Below are 18,349 nucleotides of genomic sequence, written 5' to 3'. Positions count from 1 at the left end.
CCATCTCTCTTGCCATTCTCTCTCAGTGGCTGCTGTTGTTGATTGGAAGGTCACACCATTTTTGATGATGGATCACCATTTTGGTTGTGATTGGGCCTGTTTCCCATGTGCTGATGTTAATTGAGCAGGCCTTCAAGAAGGCTTTGAGATCGTCTTTGAAACATTTTTTGGGCCCTCGTATGAGCGAGGTCCCTGGCACAGTTCTGAGTAAAGCAACTGTTTGGGCTGTCTTGAGTCAGACATTCTGGCGACATGTCCAGTCTATCTCAATCAATGTGATTACCACGGCTTCTATACTTGGCATGTTTACATCTTGAAGGATGGTCATGTTTGTTCCTTTGTCCTGCCATTTGTTTCACAAGATTCTCCTAAGACAGCATTAATGACGTTCTAGGAATCTAGGGCTTTGATATGGCATCTGTAAAAGCTGTCCAGGTTTCAGCACCGTAGAGAAGCATGGGGAGAACCACTGCCCGACATGCTTTGAATTTAGTGTCGGGTCTGATATCTCAATTCTCAAAGACTCAAACACATGAATTAAGAGCAGTAGGCCACAGCCCCTCGACCCTGCTCTGCCATTCAATAAGATCATGGCTAATCTGATTCTAACCTCAAATCCACATTCCCACCTACCACATTTCACCCCCTTGCTTATCAAGAATCTATCTACCTAGATAGATAGAATCTATCTATCTACCGCTGCCTTAAAAATGTTCATATATGTTCATATGTATGTTTGTATGCAAGTATGACTCAAATACGTAATTTACCATAGGCTGAGCTAACACACTGGATTCAGTGTGTCCGTCTTCATCGACGTTGGCTTTTTGGGATAGATAGCTTCCAAGATAGAGGAAGATATGGGAATTTTCCAACACTTCACTATGAATCTCAATTGAGAACATTGGATTCGATACTTTTAGGGCGGATTGGTAGAGGACTTTCCTGGTGTTCAAGGCAAGTACATTGCTCTTATAGACTTTGGTGAATGCGTCAACTATCTATTGTAGTTCTTCTTCAGAGTGAGCACTGGCTTGTAAGTCATCAGCATGCTGTAGTTCTATTACAGAAGTGGTCGTTGTCTTGGTTTTGGCCTTCAGCTGGCTGAGGTCAAAGAATTTACCATCAGTGTGATAAGTTATTATCACACCTGGGGTGAGCTTGCCAGTAGTAAGTTGCAACATTGCTCCAGAAAAATTGAGAATAGCGTTGGTGCAATGACACACGCCTTGTTTGACAGGGAAGGGGTTTGTGGTAGATCCATTGCATAGTACTGTGATTTGCATATTGTTATATAGGAGACAGATGATGTTTATGAACTTAGCTGGGCATCCCTATCGCTGTAGCACCTTCCAAATGACAGTTCAATTTATCAAGTCAGAGGCTTTTGTGAGATCCAAGAAAGCCATGTATAAAGGGATGTTCTGCTCTGCACTTTTCCTGAAGTTGATGTGCTGTGAAGATCATGTCAGTTGTTCCTCTGGCGGGTCGGAAATAACACTGGGACTCTGGAAGGACCTCTTCTGCAATTGACGAGAGGCGATTAGGAAGTAACTGAGCTTGTACTTTACCAACAGTTGGGAACAATGTAGTGTCCCTGTAGTTGCTACAATTCAACTTTTCTTGAAAATTGTGATCATGGCATCAAATTTCTTCATTCTGCCACAACTACACAGATGGTTCTACTAATGATGGTCAAACAAGCATGCTCTTGGAAGTACTTAAACTTGGTAATGCCCCAGTTTTTTAAGTATCCCAAAGTGGTTTTTTTTAAGGAGTTTGTGTCCCACACCAATTCTGGATAGCTGCATTCCTTGGATTATTTGGTATAATTGATTTTCTTTTAATTGCCTTTTCACCTTTTGCTATTTGTTATCTTTAAAGCTGCAGTGTACTGTATTTATTTATAAAAAATTATAATGTAAAACCTTCCATTTATTCAGGCTACACATAACCCAAAACCAGTGTTTAAAGGAGTTTATAAATATCAGGTTTCTTTCCACTCACTCTGCAGTAAAACCAGGATTTCTCCTGGAACATGCTCCATAATGTTATAATTGTTAAGCATTTTACGTGGGGGAGTAGTGAGACAAATTGAAAGTGGTGGTGTTCTGCAGTTGCCAGACATAAAGGCTCCTATTGGCATTTCAGCAGATATGTTGCCAGCTGCTTCATATAAAAAGTGCTGTACAGGATGAAAGCTAGTGACCAGATGAATAGAAAACTTGAGAAGTACCTGAGGGACTGCCAACAAGATGAAAGTTAATGGGGAAAACTGGGCTGTAATCAAAGTAGTGCTGAGGGAATTAAGGAGCACACACAATCCTGGCACCCACAGAGACTCTATAAGATCCAAGTAGATGAAAATTCCTCAAATCTGACTTGGACCCTCAGTTTAAAATGTAAAAAATGTAAGCAACTCACCAAGGTTCCTTTGACAGCACCTCCCAAACCCACAACCTCTGCCACCTAGAAGGACAAGGACGGCAGATGCATTGGATCAGCACCTGCAAGTTCCCCCCAAGCCACACACCACCCTAACTTGAAGCTATATTGTGATTCCTTCTATGTCACTGGATCAAAATCCTGAAACTTCTTTCTGAACAACATTGTGGGTGTACCTACACCATGTGGACTGAAGCGGTTCAAGGTAGCGGCTCACCACCATCTTCTCAGGGGCAATTAGGAATGGGCAATAATTGCTCGCCTAGCCAGCGACGCTTACACACCATGAAAGAATAGATTTTAAAAAATGAATATTTCTTAAGTTCCATTTTCCTCTGCTCCCTCACAACCTGCCTAACCAACCACAACTAAACCAGAACTCAATCCTCAAAAGATGAATGAAGTGCCAGGAAGAGTGTATTTCAGACTTACCAAGGTCTCTTATGAGTACATGCTGCCCTTTGACTTCCTCCTTCAGGATTGATAGTTTCTCTTCTAATGTAGCACTTCCTAAAACAGAGTTACAGAATTAACAAAAAAAGCCAAGGAAAATAGCTCTCAGCTTTTCACACCCCAGCTCTGCCCTACTGAACACAATGAATGAGTGGCAATTTCATGAGTGGAGATTTTGGTGATCAGATTTTTAAATAAGTTCAAAGATAGCTGAAAATGGTTTTAAAAATATGATAGGAAAGCAAAATACTGCGACTATCGAAAACCTGAAATAAAAACAGAAACTGCTCAGCAGGTCAGGCAGCATCTGTGGAAAGAAAGCAGAATTAACTTTTCAGGTCGATGATCCTTCATCAGAATTGGAAAAAGTTAGAGATGTAATAGGTTTTCAGCAAGTACAGCAGACAGAGAAAACAGGAAGGGAGCAAAGAACAAAAGGGAAGATCCATAATAGGGTGAAAGGGATGACTGATTAAATAAAAATATAATACACTTTAAGTCATGGAGACTTGCCCTGTGCAGTTCAATAATGAATGAATGTATATCCTTACCATGAATGCCAAATGATGCCTACACCATTGAAAAATATATTTTGTTTCCTAGTAAATGTGCCATATGAAATTCAGATTACCTTTCCTGAGCATCTCTTTATCACGCTCAAGTTTTGTTACTGTCTCAGAGTTATTTCTGTTAATCTCCTCCATTTGTTTGTCAAACTCTTTTATCTTCAAGTTTTGCTGCTCTTTTTTCTTTTCAAGTTCTTTATTAAAATTATCTATTTTCTTTTGCATTTGACTTTGCTGCTCTGCTGCGGCCTGTAGCTCAGCTTTTAGTGGACTAATGCTGCTCATGAGCTCAGTGAGATGTTTGTTTATTCGTGCCAGGTCTTTGCTCTGTTCAGAGGCCCAATAGGCCACATCAGTTGCTGTCATCATTCCATTGCCCAGGGTTTCTTTCACCACTTCCTGAAACCTGCTCAGAGCCGATGGGATATTCTGGTTTTGGCAAATGCTGATAATGGAATTGCTGACCTTTTTAAGGGTCGATTGTGTGCAGGCACAGGCATCACATGGTACAAGAGCTGATTCCACTGTCTGTGAACCAATGTTCCGAGTATCCGTAGCTATACTAGGTGAGTTTCTTAGTGCTTCACCTAATCCAATGTGTGCAGGTGTAGCAGAGACTTGTGACCGAGTCATTCCTGTAGGTTTGATGCTGCTGGGGAGTGACGATGAGTTACAAGGTACGGATGAACAATTCTTCAACCTCTCAATCTCTACCTTGGAATTAATCAGGTCGCTTTGCAGTTTAGAAAGATCTGCTGCCATCAACTTTTTCTATTAAAATAAGAATACAATTCAACAGATTAAATAATCTGCTTTGTTGGGTGCAATATTTGCTGTTCAAATGTAACAAGTAAACTGTAACAAGTGCATAAAACAGGATTTTGATACAGGGCAGGTGCTAATGTATCATTATTTGTGGCAAAATTTCTGTAAAATAGCAAAGCAAGATTGTTTTTAAATTTCAAAGTAGAGTTTTTAAACCTACCAGTGTAATAAACCTAACAAAACCTTCCTGAAAAGACATCCTTGAAGTTTGCTAAGTAACCCTACCTTGGGAACTCCTCTTCCATCAAGAAGTGTTGGCTAGAGCTTGTTTACCATTTCCAGCATCCAGGTCAAATTCAAACAACTACAACTCTTCCCAAGTTGTCAGGTTGCCATTAGATAGGTGCTGTCATAGGACACACACAGTAGATTCATTGAATTGGGGTTGATTCCAAGATGATCTTCCAACCTCATAACCATGTAATCACTAACACAGCCTATTTGGACCTCTTTGCCATCGTCCAACTCCGCCCCTGCATCAACTCATCTGCTGTTGAAACCCTCAGTTATGCCTTTACTACCTCTGGACTTGATTATTCTAATGCGCTTCTGGCTGGCCTCCCACTAAATTTGAAGTCATCCAAAACTTTGCTGCTTGTGCTCTTACTTGCATCAAGGCCCATTCATCCATCACTCCTGTCCTTAATGGCCTATATTGATTTTCCATCAAGCAACTCAATTTTAAGATTCTCACCCTTGTTTTTAAGATCCTCTATGGCCTTTCTTTACCCTATTGATGTAATCTCTTCCAGCCCCACACCTCTCAGAGATACCTATGTTCCTCGAATTCTGACCTGCTAAGCATTCTTGATTTTGATTGCTTCACCATTGGTGGCCATGCCCTAAGCTCTGGAACTCCCTCCCTAAACGTCTTTGCCTCTCCACATCTCTTTCCTCCTTTAAGACACTCCTAAAGAAATACTACTTTTTTGACTAAGCTTTTGGGCATTTGTCTAATCTTTTTTTAAGTAGCGCGGTGTCAAATTTTGCTTTATAATGCCTCTGTGAAGAATGTTGGAATGTTTTATTACATTAAATGTGATGTATAAATAAGAGTTCTTGTTGTTATAATTCCCATGGCAGCTTGGGTAGAATTGAACTTGCTGAAATTTGATGTGGACACTGGGAATGGGTGACCAACCGTCCAGGATTTTTGGGGATTGTCCCAAATTTGGCTTCACATTCCAGGCCTGGGCTTCCTGGGATGCCACTTGTCCCAGATTCCTCCTGGCAGTGAGTGAGGAAACTGTTCAGTGTGTCTGTGCAGGTGCACTATTTTGATACGCATGTGCAGTCCAGAGGCGGCACAGTGTGCATGTGCAGACATTCAGCCATGAGGGAGCAGCAGCACTGCCCAGCACTCTCCTTTGAGAGATGTCCAGATTCGGCAGGTGGATGGTTGAGGATTCTTGTTGGGGGATGGTTGAGGATTCTTGTTGGGGGGCAGTTTCGTCCTGGCCTGAATGGAGGATGGAGGGTCTGAGCAGGGCATTACAGTGGTTCACCCCGACCCCCCACCCGAGCCCTCAGGTCTCATCAGCAACTCCCTCCCCCAACTTAGAAAGACAAATAGTATGTTGGCCTTCATCGCAAGGGGATTTGAGTACAGAAGGTGTCTTGCTGCAATTGTATAGAGACTTGGTGAGTCCACACCTGGAGTATTGTGTAGTTTTGGTCTGCTTATCTAAGGAAGGATATACTTGTCATAGAGGGAGTGCAACAGAGATTCACCAGACTAATCCCTGGGAAGGCGGGATTGTCTTATGAGGAGAGATTGAGGAAACTGGGCCTGTATTCTCTAGGGTTTCAAAGAATGAGAGGTGATCTCATTGAAACTTACAAAATTCTTACAGAGTGTAACAGGGTAGATGTGACTATGATGTTTCCCCTGGCTGGTGAATCTAGAACCAGGGAACACAGTCTCAGAATAAGGGGCAGGCTATGTAAGACTGAGATGAGGAGTAATTTCCCACTCGGAGAGTGGTGAATCTTTAGAATTTTCTACCCCAGAGGGCTGTGGAAGCTCAATCATTGAGCATGCTCAAGAAAGAAATCAATAGATTTCTGATACTAATAACATGAAGAGATATGAGGATAGGGTGGGAAAGAGGCATTGAGGTAGATGATCAGCCATGGTCTAATTGAACAACACAGCAAGCTCGATGGGCCAAATAGCCTACTCCTACGTTCCTACTTCTCTGGCAGTCTCCCATATTTTCTTGGCCAGAGCTGGTCAACCTGACTGGAAATGGTGAACAAATTTCTGATGAAAGAGGAGTTGTCCAGATGGAGTTACCGGACAGACTTCAAGGATGCTTTTCAGAATATTGTGGATTCAATTTCACTCCAGAGACCTCACCACATTATTTAGGCTGAAACTTCAGTGCAGCACTGAGGGAAGTCTGTATTGTTGGATGTGCCATCTTTCAGTTAAAATGTTAAACTGAGGTCCTGTCTGTCCTCTCAGGTAGGTGTAAATGATCCCATGGCACTATTTTGAAGAAGTTTTCCCTAGTGTCCTGGCCAATATTTATCCTTTAACCAACATCATTAAAACAGCAAATCAGCTGCTGTGTTTTCCTGCATTACAACAGTGACTACACTTCCGAAAACTTAATTTGTACTTTAGGATGTCCTGAGGCTGTGAAAGGTGCTATCTAAATGCAAATCTTTGTTCTTTTACCCACACAACTTGTCAACAACAGCTGAAAATTTTTACACCCAGATTGTTGGACAGGCTTATTCAGAGGTAGGGGAGGAGAGCTCCCTGCAGGCATTTCTAACATTAAACAACCTATTTTCAGAATTATGCCTATTTTTAGATATTTTTGTTGTAAATGTTTTTAGTTACATACTCTAATCCAAACAAAGATGAAAAATGGTGGCTACATATAGTATTAAGAAATTATCTGAACGATCTGATTGGTTTGTTCTGTGATTCCAGCTTGCTGAATTTTGAAAAATTGATTAATTTAATTGGATAGTTTTACAATCCTTGGTTGCTGTTGATTGGTACTTGTGCAAGGTGTCAGCTGTGGCTCAGTTCATAGCACCCTCGCCTTTGAATCAGAGGGTTGTGGGTTTATGTCCCACTCCCGGAAACCAAGAACTGTGATTGTACTCAAAAAGAGTTGCAATCTGTGACTGTTGATAACTCAAAAGAGTTTTAGTCTGTTTAGTGACTAGGACTGTCTTTAATTGTCAACTGAGTAAAATTTAAAAAAAGTTTAAACAAGTCAGATTACAAAGCATTTAAATTGCATTTCTTTGTCTCTGCCTGTTTAATTTTAGTATTATGCTTTCAAACAAGGAAGTAAAAGCAGAGCAGTTTTACAAATGTAGTGAAAATGAATTCTAAATATTGTGAGCCCTGTACCTACCTGTTGGTGGAGGGTCCCAAGTTTGAGCAAACTGTTCCAGTATTTCTTCACCACCAGGCCAACAGACATGGATGGACCTACTGACTTGGAAATAGGGATACTCTGTTCCTTCGTAAGAATGTCAACATAGTGTGTGAAACTCTGCAGTAGTAACACCAGTCTGATAGAAAGAAGTACAAGGTTTACATGGACTAGTGGTCACTGTTAACTCTTTATGCCGACTCCAGTATAATTCCATTTTAACATTTGAAGTTTCAAAGCTTTTTTAAAACCAGTATTTTGCATATATGAGAGAATTTATTACAAACTACACAGCTGTTCACTTTGTAATATTGGTTGTATATTGCAGAATAGTTTTATATTGATTGATGATTTGGCAAAGATGATGCCACATTGTTATCCTATTAACTAATTAGTAATCTAATTAATGTCTAATTACATATGCCCATTTTGTGATTTGCCAGTTTTCAGCTTTTCTTGTAGTTGCTAAGGTTCACTTGTTGGTTGTTATCTGTATTTAAACCTTCCTACTGCAGGAGGCAAGTTAGGTATCAGAATCATTTAACGTGAGTTATACAAGATGGCATTTACATTCCCCACAGATGGATGCGAATAAAGCTAATTAGTACACATTGATCTAGTCCATACAATGCTATATGTAAAGACCTCAACAGGGGAGGCAAGTCTAGGGGGAATATTTTCATTACAAATAAACCAACTCCATCTATTTATAGAAGAAAATAATGAACTCATTTGTAAGGGCTTGATTTCAACACTAAGTGAATGGGTTTTGAATGAGTTAAAATTGGACCCTAAATGTTGTCAATTTTTTTTCTAAAAGTCAATTTTCTTGCTGACATGGAATAGAGATTGATTGGTTATGCCTTTCTGGGGATGTCAGAGGCAGAGATCATCCCTTGAGTGGCCCCATTGCAAATAAGGCAAAAGAGACATGAGTTCAAAGTGTCCTGAGAGCTCTTTGGCTAACCAACTGCCAGGAAACCATGCTATGAGTCAGAAAGTCTCCAACCCCAACTTGTAGCATGATTTTCATTGGTTTGGATGCCTCCGGAGTGACCTTCAAGTCTGAAGTCACATTCTCCAATGTTTCAATGGGGTGCTCTGTAAAGCATGGAGATGCTGTTCATAACTGGTATCAGCAAAGTAACTGAGTAGGCAATGCAGTAGTTTTTGATGGTTAAATGCTACCCTTATGTACACTTGATGATCCCTCAGTCTCAAAGCTTGTTAAGCTGTGCCCAAGTTTTCTGAAATTAGTAAATGGGCTACATCCCTGCAGATAGGAAGGAAGAGAAATCCTGATCGGGCAGAAACTACCTATGTTGCTTTCTTAGCAGTTTGATTTTGAAACTCATAGGCTCAAAAATTATTTTCATTATGAATTTTTTGCTTTTGTGGATCTTTCTTGCAGCTCATTTGCTTTGAATATTCATTCTTCACATGCAAAGGCAAAACACTCAATGCTGGAAATCTGAGATATATACAGAAAATGCTGAAATACTCATCTGGTTGGGCAGCCGCTGTGCAGAGAGAAACAGACTTAAAAGGACACTGGGTTGAAACGTTCTCAGAACTGGATGATGCTGCAGATGTAACATGTCCTAAGCAGGCACACAGGCAGGGAAGTAGGGGAGGGGAGGAAAGAAAAAAAGAGAAGGTCCATGATAGGGTGGGAGGTTAAATGACAAAAGGGATGATGGTGCAAGGCAAAAGGAGGTGATAATTGGTCAAGTAAAGGATAAAAAGATGCGTTTATAGGAGCTGTAAATGCCAATAATAGAATCATTACCAGCATCTGCTGCCTGGAAAAAAATGTGAGCAGTAGTTATGACCTGAAATTGTTGAACTCAATTTTGAGACCAGTAGGTTATAAAGTGTCTAACTGAAACTTCCACTGTGCTTCACTGGGACACTGCAGTAGGCTGGAGACAGAGAGGTCAAAGTGGGAGTGGGATGCAGAATTACACTGGCAAATAACTGGAAGCTAAGGGTCATCATTGCACGCAATCGCCCAATCTGCATTTGATTTTACCAATGTAGAGGAAACTGCATTTGCAGCAGCGAATACAGTACATTAAATTGAACTAAGTACAGGTAAACTGGTGTTTCATCTGGAAGAAGTGTTTGGGGGCCTTGGGCAATGGGAAGGGAGGAAGTGAAAGGCGTTATATCTCCTACATGGAAAGGGAGTGATTGTTAGGAGTGGTGGGAGAGTGGACCAGGATGTCACAAAGGGAATGGTCACCTTCGAATGCTGACAGAGGAGGGGGAAGGAAGATGTGTTGGGCGGTGGCATTGCTTTGGAGGTGGTGGAAATGACAGAATATGATCCGTTGAATGTGGAGGCTGGTGGGGTGAAAGATGAGGACAAGAGGAACCCTATTGTGGTTCTCGCTAGGTGGGAGAGGAAGGGGGTGAGGGCAGAAGTAGTGATGGTATTAAAAAGGCGCCTGTCCCTTTTCCCAGTCATCGACCTGAAACGTGAACTCTGTTTCTCTCTCCACAGATGTTGCCTGAGTTACTGAGTATTTTTCAGAATCATGATATTGTTAACCCATCAAGTAGTACTGTGTTTCTTTTTTATTTAATCTGGTGCTGATGTTTGTCCTGTGACATTGGACAACCTCAACTCAGCTCAAAAAAGGAATCTTTCAAAATGCAGTGGTGCCATCTGGTGGTCAAGGTAGACACTTCTACTGTAATACTATAAGGAACACAGTAAAAATAACTTGCATTTCTATAGCATTTTAAAAGCAGAAAATGTCACAAAGTGTTTCACAGAGGTGAAATATACAGAAATCACGAGTAAAAGAGTTAGGAGAGAAGACTGAAAATGGGATTTAAAATATAGGTTTCACAGTGGGCAGCAAAGGGCAATGCAGAGGGATTTAGGAAATGAGTTCCAAGAGAGTAAGGACAAGTCATCTTGGCCACCTATAACGCAGAGGATGAAGGGAAAATTGCACAGATACTGAGTTGAGGGGCCAAAGGGCACAGGCTGGGATATAGGGCTGGAGAGGTTGCAGTGATAGGGAGACTATAAGGAATGTATTACAATGTAGGATAGAGGGGAAATGAATCCAATAAGGGCAGGCATAATAGATGAGCTGCACTTCAATGTGGGAAAGAATGTAGGCAATGGAGTTTTGAATGAGTTATGAGTTTGTTTAGGAAGGAATTTGGGAAGATGCCAACAAGTGCATTGGAGAAATTGACTCTAGAAGTAACAGAAGTGCAGAAACAGTGCTGGAATGAAGATTGCACAGAGATGGGTGTTGCTTCAGAGATGGAAGTAAGCATGCTTGGTAATGGATATGTGATTTGAAGCTCAGCTTGCAGCTGACTAGGACACTTAGATTGTAAATTATCTGATTCAATCTAAACAAGCAACCAGGAATGGGGATGGTGTAAGGGTACATGAATTTCGGCAACAACTTAATAATATGGCTCCAGTCTTCCTAATGGTCAACTGGAAGAAATACTGACTCATTGTCAGACAAGCAATGCTGAGGGGATTTTAGAGTTAAGGATGGTGATGAAGGAGTCGAACTGGGTGTCATCAACATATATGTGCCAAAATTTAATTCATTCGGGATGGCATGTATATGAGGAAAAGCAGAGTATAAAGGGGACCTTGGAGGAAGGGCCAAGAGGAGAACACAAGGGTGGTACCATAGGTGGTAAAATTTGTAATAAATTCGCAAAATGATGTTGCTTCACAAAAAGTTGCAATTTAATAAGTACAGCCAGCTACTCTTCTTCAGGGTATTGTTTTAAGTAGTTACAGGTGTTTTAAACAGTGAAAACATTTCTCAAGATCTTTAAGTACCGATTCCTAAATGTGCTTGAAAACATTAACCAAGAAATAACTAATTCTTTGCCCCACTTCCTGCAGGGATTGCTAATTAGCAAACATGAATAGCAACTCTTGCCAGTTCTCCACTCCCATACCAGAACTGCTGCACTTGCCACTGTCCCAGCTGATATCTGCTAATTCAGCACAGAATAGGGATCAAACTGGAATCTTCTTGGTCCACATGGTTCATCTACTATTTACTGTCTGCCTTAACAGCTCAGCCATCGAGGGAGCCACTACTAAGTATATGCTCAATAACATTTTAAAATAATCTTTGAACAAATGTGTCAGGAGTCAACTGTCGTGTACACATCCTTATAAATATTTACAGCTTGGAGAGTTATTATAAACACAACTAATTACACTGTCTAGAACAATTCCCATTGGAAATCTGCTTAATCAAAAGATAAAGGTGTACTCTTGACTTCTTCAGAATACTTTTTTTTTTAAACAGACTTATCTCTACCAACAAGCTGCAAGGTTAAAATTAGCTATACTGCAGAATATGTATTCTGGGATTGTGGAGATAAATAATACAAGTGTGAAAATGTCAAAAACCATAATCACATTTTTAAAGGCAATTCTTGTCACCACCAACCATACTAAGTCTTGACAAAGCTTCTACTAATAACCATGTGTGAACATAAATTATGGCAATCACTAATGTTAACAAACACAAGTGTGACAATTTATTTCACACAGGTTTGAGACTGTCACAGCTGCACCACACATATTCTTGTTCCATGAAATCAAGAGGCAATCTACCCATTGTCTTAAGTTGACTCAACAATGAAGCTCAGCAAGACCCAGGTAATGGGTCCCAACATCCCAACACAAATTTAAATTTGTGAAGCAAGGTTAAAAACAACTGCACACACATTTGGAGCGAGTGCATCTGTGTGTCTGTTTAATCAAATCAGAAACCTTTTCTTTATATTGATATTTCATTGGCCAAAAATTCTTAAAAGAAAATTTTCACCCATGAGCACCAAAGTAAAATGCCCACTGATGGCATTTTAAAAATTAAAGCCTTTTTTAAAGAGAGCTTACATTTTCCTTATCAAAATAATAAATGAGAAAGTCATGTAAGAGAATAGTTATATGGGATCAGTACTTTGAATTTGTTTTAGGACCACATTATATATACAATGATGTTTGTGATCTATAATTGGATGTCATTTTATTCCACTTACAATCCTGACCAGGTTAATTCATAAACAAAAACAAAAATAGCTGGAAAAACTCAGCAGGTCTGACAGCATCTGCGGAGAGGAACACAGTTAACGTTTCAAGTCCGTATGACTCTTCATCAGAACTAAAGAAATATACAAATGTGGTGAAATATAAACTGGTGGGGGGGGGGGCGGTGGGACAGGTAGAGCTGGATAGAGGGCCAGTGATAGGTGGAGGCAAAGAAGAAATTGTCAAAGATGTCGTAGACAAAAGGACAAAGGGGTGTTGACGGTGGTGGTACTATCAAAGAAACGTGCTAATGTTGACATTAAGGGTAGAAAGCAGGACAAACAAGTGGCAGATGGCCCTAGTGGGGGTGGGGTGGGGGGGAAGGGATCAAAATGGGTCAAAAGATGGAGATAAAACGATAGATTTAAAAATGGGTGGGAAAAGAAAAATATATTTTAAAAATATAAATTATTGGAAAAAGGGGGATCGGAAAGGGGGTGGGGATGGAGGAGAGAGTTCATGATCTGAAGTTGTTGAACTCATTGTTAAGTCCGGAAGGCTGTAGAGTGCCTAGCCGGAAGATGAGGTGCTGTTCCTTCAGTTTGCGTTGAGCTTCACTGGAACATTGCAGCAGGCCAAAGATGGACATGTGGGCTTGAGAGCAGGGTGGTGTGTTGAAATGGCAAGCGACAGGGAGGTCTGGGTCATGCTTGCGGACAGACCGAAGGTGTTCCGCAAAGCGGTCACCCAGTCTGTGTTTGGTCTCTCCAACTTAGAGGAGGCCGCATTGAGAGCAGCGAATGCAGTAAACTAAATTGAGGGAAGTGCAAGTGAAATGCTGTTTCACTTGAAAGGAGTGTTTGGGCCCTTGGACGATGAGGAGGGGGGAAGTAAAGGGGCAGGTGTAACACCTTATACGGGTGCATGGGCAGGTGCCGTGGGAGGGAGTTGATGGAGGAGTGGACCAGGGTGTCCTGGAGGGAACAATCCCTGCGGAATGCCGCCAGGGGGGTGAAGGGAAGATGTGTTTGGTGGTGGCATCATGCTGGAGTTGGCGGAAATGGCGGAGGGTGATCCTTTGAATGCGAAGGCTGGTGGAGTGATAAGTGAGGACAAGGGGGACCCTATCATGGTTCTGGGAGGGAGAGGAAGGAGTGAGGGTGAATGAGCAGGAGATGGGCCAGACACGGTTGAGGACCCTGTCAACTACCGTGGGTGGAAAACCTCGGTTAAGGAAGAAGGAAGACATGTCAGAGGAACTGTTTTGGAAAGTGGCATCATCAGAACAGATGCGACGGAGGCGAAGGAACTGAGAGAATGGGATGGAGTCCTTACAGGAAGCGGGGTGTGAGGAGCTGTAGTCGAGGTAGCTGTGGGAGTCGGTAGGTTTGGAATGAATATTGGTGGATAGTCTATCACCAGAAATTGAGATAGAGAGGTCAAGTAAGGGGAGGGAAGTGTCAGTGATGGACCATGTAAAAATGACGGAAGGGTGGAAATTGGAAGCAAAATTAATAAATTTATCCAGGTCCAGACGAGAGCATGAAGCAGCACCGAAGCAGTCATCGATGTACCGGAGAAAGAGTTGTGGGAGGGGGGTCTGAGTAGGACTGGAACAAGGAATGTTCCACATGCCCCATAAAGAGGCAGGCATAACTGGGGCCCATACGGGTACCCATAGCTACACCTTTTATTTGGAGGAAGTGAGACGAGTTTAAGGAAAAATTGTTCAGTGAGAGAACGAGTTCAGCCAGACGGAGGAGAGTAGTGGTGGATGGGAATTGTTCGAGCAGAAGCTGCCCCTTTACTTCCCCCCACTCCTCATTGTCCAAGGGCCCAAACACTCCTTTCAGGTGAAGCAGCACTTCACTTGCACTTCCCTCAATTTAGTCTACTGCATTCGCTGCTCCCAATGCAGTCTCCTCTACATCGGAGAGGCCAAACGCAGACTGGGTGACCGCTTTGCGGAACACCTTCGGTCTGTCCGCAAGCATGACCCAGACCTTCCTGTCGCTTGCCATTTCAACACACCACCCTGCTCTCAAGCCCACATGTCCGTCCTTGACCTGCTGCAACGTTCCAGTGAAGCTCAACGCAAACTGGAGGAATAGCACCTCATCTTTCGACTGGGCACTCTACAGCCTTCCGGACTTAACATTGAGTTCAACAACTTCAGATCATGAACTCTCTCCTCCATCTCCACCCCCTTTCCGATCCCCCCTTTTCCAATAATTTATATTTTTAAAATATATTTTTCTTTTCCCACCCATTTTTAAATCTATCGTTTTATCTCCACCTTTTAGCCCATTTTGATCCCTTCCCCCCACTCCACCCCCACTAGGGCCATCTGCCACTTGTTTGTCCCGCTTTCTACCCTTAATGTCACCATTAGCACATTTCTTTGATAATATCACCACCGTCAACACCCCTTTGTCCTTTTGTCTATGACATCTTTGACAATCTCTTCTTTGCCTCCACCTATCACTGGCCCTCCATCCAGCTCTACCTGTCCCACCCCCTCTCTACCAGCTTATATTTCACCACATTTCTATATTTCTTTAGTTCTGATGAAGAGTCATATGGACTCGAAATGTTAACTGTGTTCCTCTCCGCAGATGCTGTCAGACCTGCTGAGTTTTTCCAGCTATTTTTGTTTTTGTTTCAGATTTCCAGCATCCGCAGTATTTTGCTTTTATCTTAGGTTAATTCATAATTATGTCATTGCTCATTTTGTGATTATCATGCCTGTGCCTTCTCAAGGTCACAAGCTCCTGTTATGCTGTGTTTATCAAAAAGTTGTGTATTTTCTTAGTTTTGCTCTTCAAAATCAGTAGCTGAGACTCAGATGACACAGCACTGGCCTTCTGTACTAGTAAACTCATTAAACTCTGGCAGTACTGCTAGGCAGATAGGGAGTCCATAGGCTTCGCTCTGCCAGCCTTCGTAATAGCTTTCTGCGCTTAGTTAAGTGGGACCTGTCCTCATGGGAAGACAATGAGCACTCTGTGCCAGGAATAGAGCAACTCTACTACATGTGTAGAGTTTGCAATAGAAAAGGGGAAAAAAATTTACATTTGTATAGCATCATTCACAACATCCCAAAGCTTTTCACATTCAATAAAGCTTCACTGTTGTGATGTAAGGAGATGCGGGAACCAATTTGTGCACAAGGTCCAACAAACAGCAATGAGATAAAAGACCTTTTTTTAGTGATGATGGTTGAGGCCAACTGTTGGCCAAGAGAACTCCCTGTACTTTTTTGCCAAATGGTGCCATGCTTTTTTTGTGTCCACTTGGAAATTAAATGAGGCCTCAGTTTAATATCGCATTTGAAAGATGGCACCTCTGACAGTGCAGCACTTACTCAGTATTGCAACGAAGTGTTAGCCTAGACAACATGTTCAAATCTCAAGGGTTAGACTTCATCTTAAGACCTGACACAGAGCTTATTATTGAGCTAAGGCTAAACCAATTCAGTAGCTTGATTTGAAGACTCTTAAAGGTGCTGATTTCTGTATGCAACCACTGCAGAAAAATCAACAAAGTCAATTGAGCAAAATAGTACTGTGAAGGACTGTACATTGTTTAATTCAAAGCTGGTGCAATACCTGCACATGTTCCTTTTGCCTGCAGAGAACAGGTCCTTGTGTATGAATGTATGTAGCTTCCAGAAAGTGTAAGTGAGCCACATTGCGAGCCTGACTGATAATCTTGAATTGGTTGTTAGTGTAAGAATTAAGAAATGAATGGAGGTCATTTCCTGGTATATGGTAGAATCATTGACATGGAGAAATCAAAGTCAACTTGCCAACCTATTAGCACCCTTTTCTCATGCAATATAAATTGTTGCTCCCTTTGAAATTTGACATTCTTGCCTCTGTCCTGATGAGTGCAAGACGAAAAGGTGTCTTTTTTTTTCAACAATACCATTATTAATGTAAAACTAAGGCACAAAAATAATGGGCTAAACTTGTTAAAAGGATGTAAATATCTGCTGACATTATATCCATGAGGAATTACAGAGTGTAAATTGGTTCTTTCTAGCATGAGTTCCAGCGAGCATGGTCAGTGCTTCCTGGAGAAAAGCCAAAGAGCAACTTGCATCTTACCTGTCAATCACCAATTCAAACAGCACAATATGAGAATGTTGTGTATACTCTGGGTCGTCTTCTACATAATCAAAACGTTTCAGCAAAGTAACAAAGTCCAAATCACATGATGTTTTATCTGGAAACTTCCATGATGGATAGCGAACTGCACCAACTCGTGAAAACACATCTATGATTATCCCTTGTACATCTGTGATATCCTTGCGCAAACAATCCAAACAGTTTTGATTTCCTAGAAGAAGTGTCATTTTGAAAGTCCTGAAATCAAGGCACTATACACATCTTCTTACAAACTTTTTGTTATAAATTCAAACTGCTATTTCATCATAAAGTAACTGCCACCACAATAATCTAATAGCTCCACATTTGCAATTAATCTGTAAGAAATAGAAAATAATTAGATTAAGGATGCTGTTTCAACAATTCATAAATAAATAGGAGTTTTAAATCCTAATTTAATGTAAATGGCACCTTGTTTACTTTGTCCTCCATTTATAAAATTTCAGCAACCAAATTAAAAATATTTTTCATAATGAACAAAATAATCTACAGATTCTGTGTAAGCATCAGTTCACATACATAGCACTACGATATTCAATGTTTTGGCAATTGCTGCCAAATGTCTTTACAGAAATTTATGTAAATTATAGTGATAATGTGAATACGTTCATGTTTCACACCAGCACTATGCATGACAAAACTATCTGCACAGTACACACTATTACTAATATTTCTATTTCATAAATAAAAAAATGTGTGCACAGGTTTTGTTTTTCGGATATTTTTGTGTTACTTTTAAATTATTGCACAAAGTTAGTAGATGTGTTTTGACGACAAAACATGACTAAATAAACTAATGGTACATGAATATGCAAATAACTTAAACTGTGCTTTATATGCAGAAATTCCAACCATTTCTTCAGCAGAATGTTGTAACAGGATAAACACAATTCTGCATCCTTCATTGAAAACAAAATATAGAAACAAAAGTAGCTTGGTTATTTTTGTATCATGTACTTAAAAAGCACCCTCTTTACATTTTTTTTCTGGAGCAATTGGGCAGGAAGGAAGGATGAAGAAGGGAATTAGACAAGGTTCCTGCTTGTCCCAAAGCAATTGCTCTATTCGGAACTTGATCGCAGCAGGAGACTTTCAGCAGGACGGTGGAAATGCTTCAGGGAGGTCCTCAAAGCATCCCCGGAGGTTAAATGCACTCGCCGACTCACGGGACACCTTGGCTTGTGATCGACCAAAACGCAGAAGGCTCATTCGGGAAGGCACCGTACACATTGGTGAGACGAAGCTGGGGCGTCAAGAGGTCGCACGCCAACCTCCAAACACCTCAACCCATCAAGCACCCCACCTGCCCCACACGTGGCAGGGTCTGCAGGTTGGACGCATCAGGCTTATCAGCCGTCTCAGAACCCACCCAACTGGAATGGCAGCAAGCCAGCCTCAATCCCATGGGGCTGCCAAAGGAGGTGGAGGAGAATCCGTTAACCCCTTGATTTG

General features: G+C 41.3%; 2 protein-coding genes across 2 annotated transcripts in view; both read right to left on the bottom strand.

Annotated features, from left to right (window-relative positions):
* The window catches only part of LOC144687757 (uncharacterized), a 37,433-nt gene extending 20,504 nt beyond the window's left edge, over positions 1 to 16,929 (bottom strand). Inside the window, exons 1-2 of the mRNA XM_078554237.1 lie at positions 16,838 to 16,929; positions 2,878 to 2,955 (exon numbers count right to left, since the gene is read on the bottom strand). The gene's annotated coding sequence lies outside the window, so the exon portion shown is untranslated. The remainder of the gene's footprint in view (positions 1 to 2,877; positions 2,956 to 16,837) is intronic.
* The window catches only part of ccdc157 (coiled-coil domain containing 157), a 1,880-nt gene continuing 364 nt past the window's right edge, over positions 16,834 to 18,349 (bottom strand). The window contains exon 2 of the mRNA XM_078554243.1: positions 16,834 to 17,214. Coding sequence (XP_078410369.1) covers positions 16,834 to 17,085 — 252 coding nt within the window. The 5' untranslated portion in view covers positions 17,086 to 17,214. The remainder of the gene's footprint in view (positions 17,215 to 18,349) is intronic.

This window comes from Cetorhinus maximus, chromosome 12, assembly GCF_964194155.1.
Source record: "Cetorhinus maximus chromosome 12, sCetMax3.hap1.1, whole genome shotgun sequence".
Classification (NCBI taxonomy): Eukaryota; Metazoa; Chordata; class Chondrichthyes; order Lamniformes; family Cetorhinidae; genus Cetorhinus; species Cetorhinus maximus.
The sequence above is the reverse complement of the archived record's forward strand: the minus strand, read 5'-3'. Positions and strand labels throughout refer to the sequence as shown.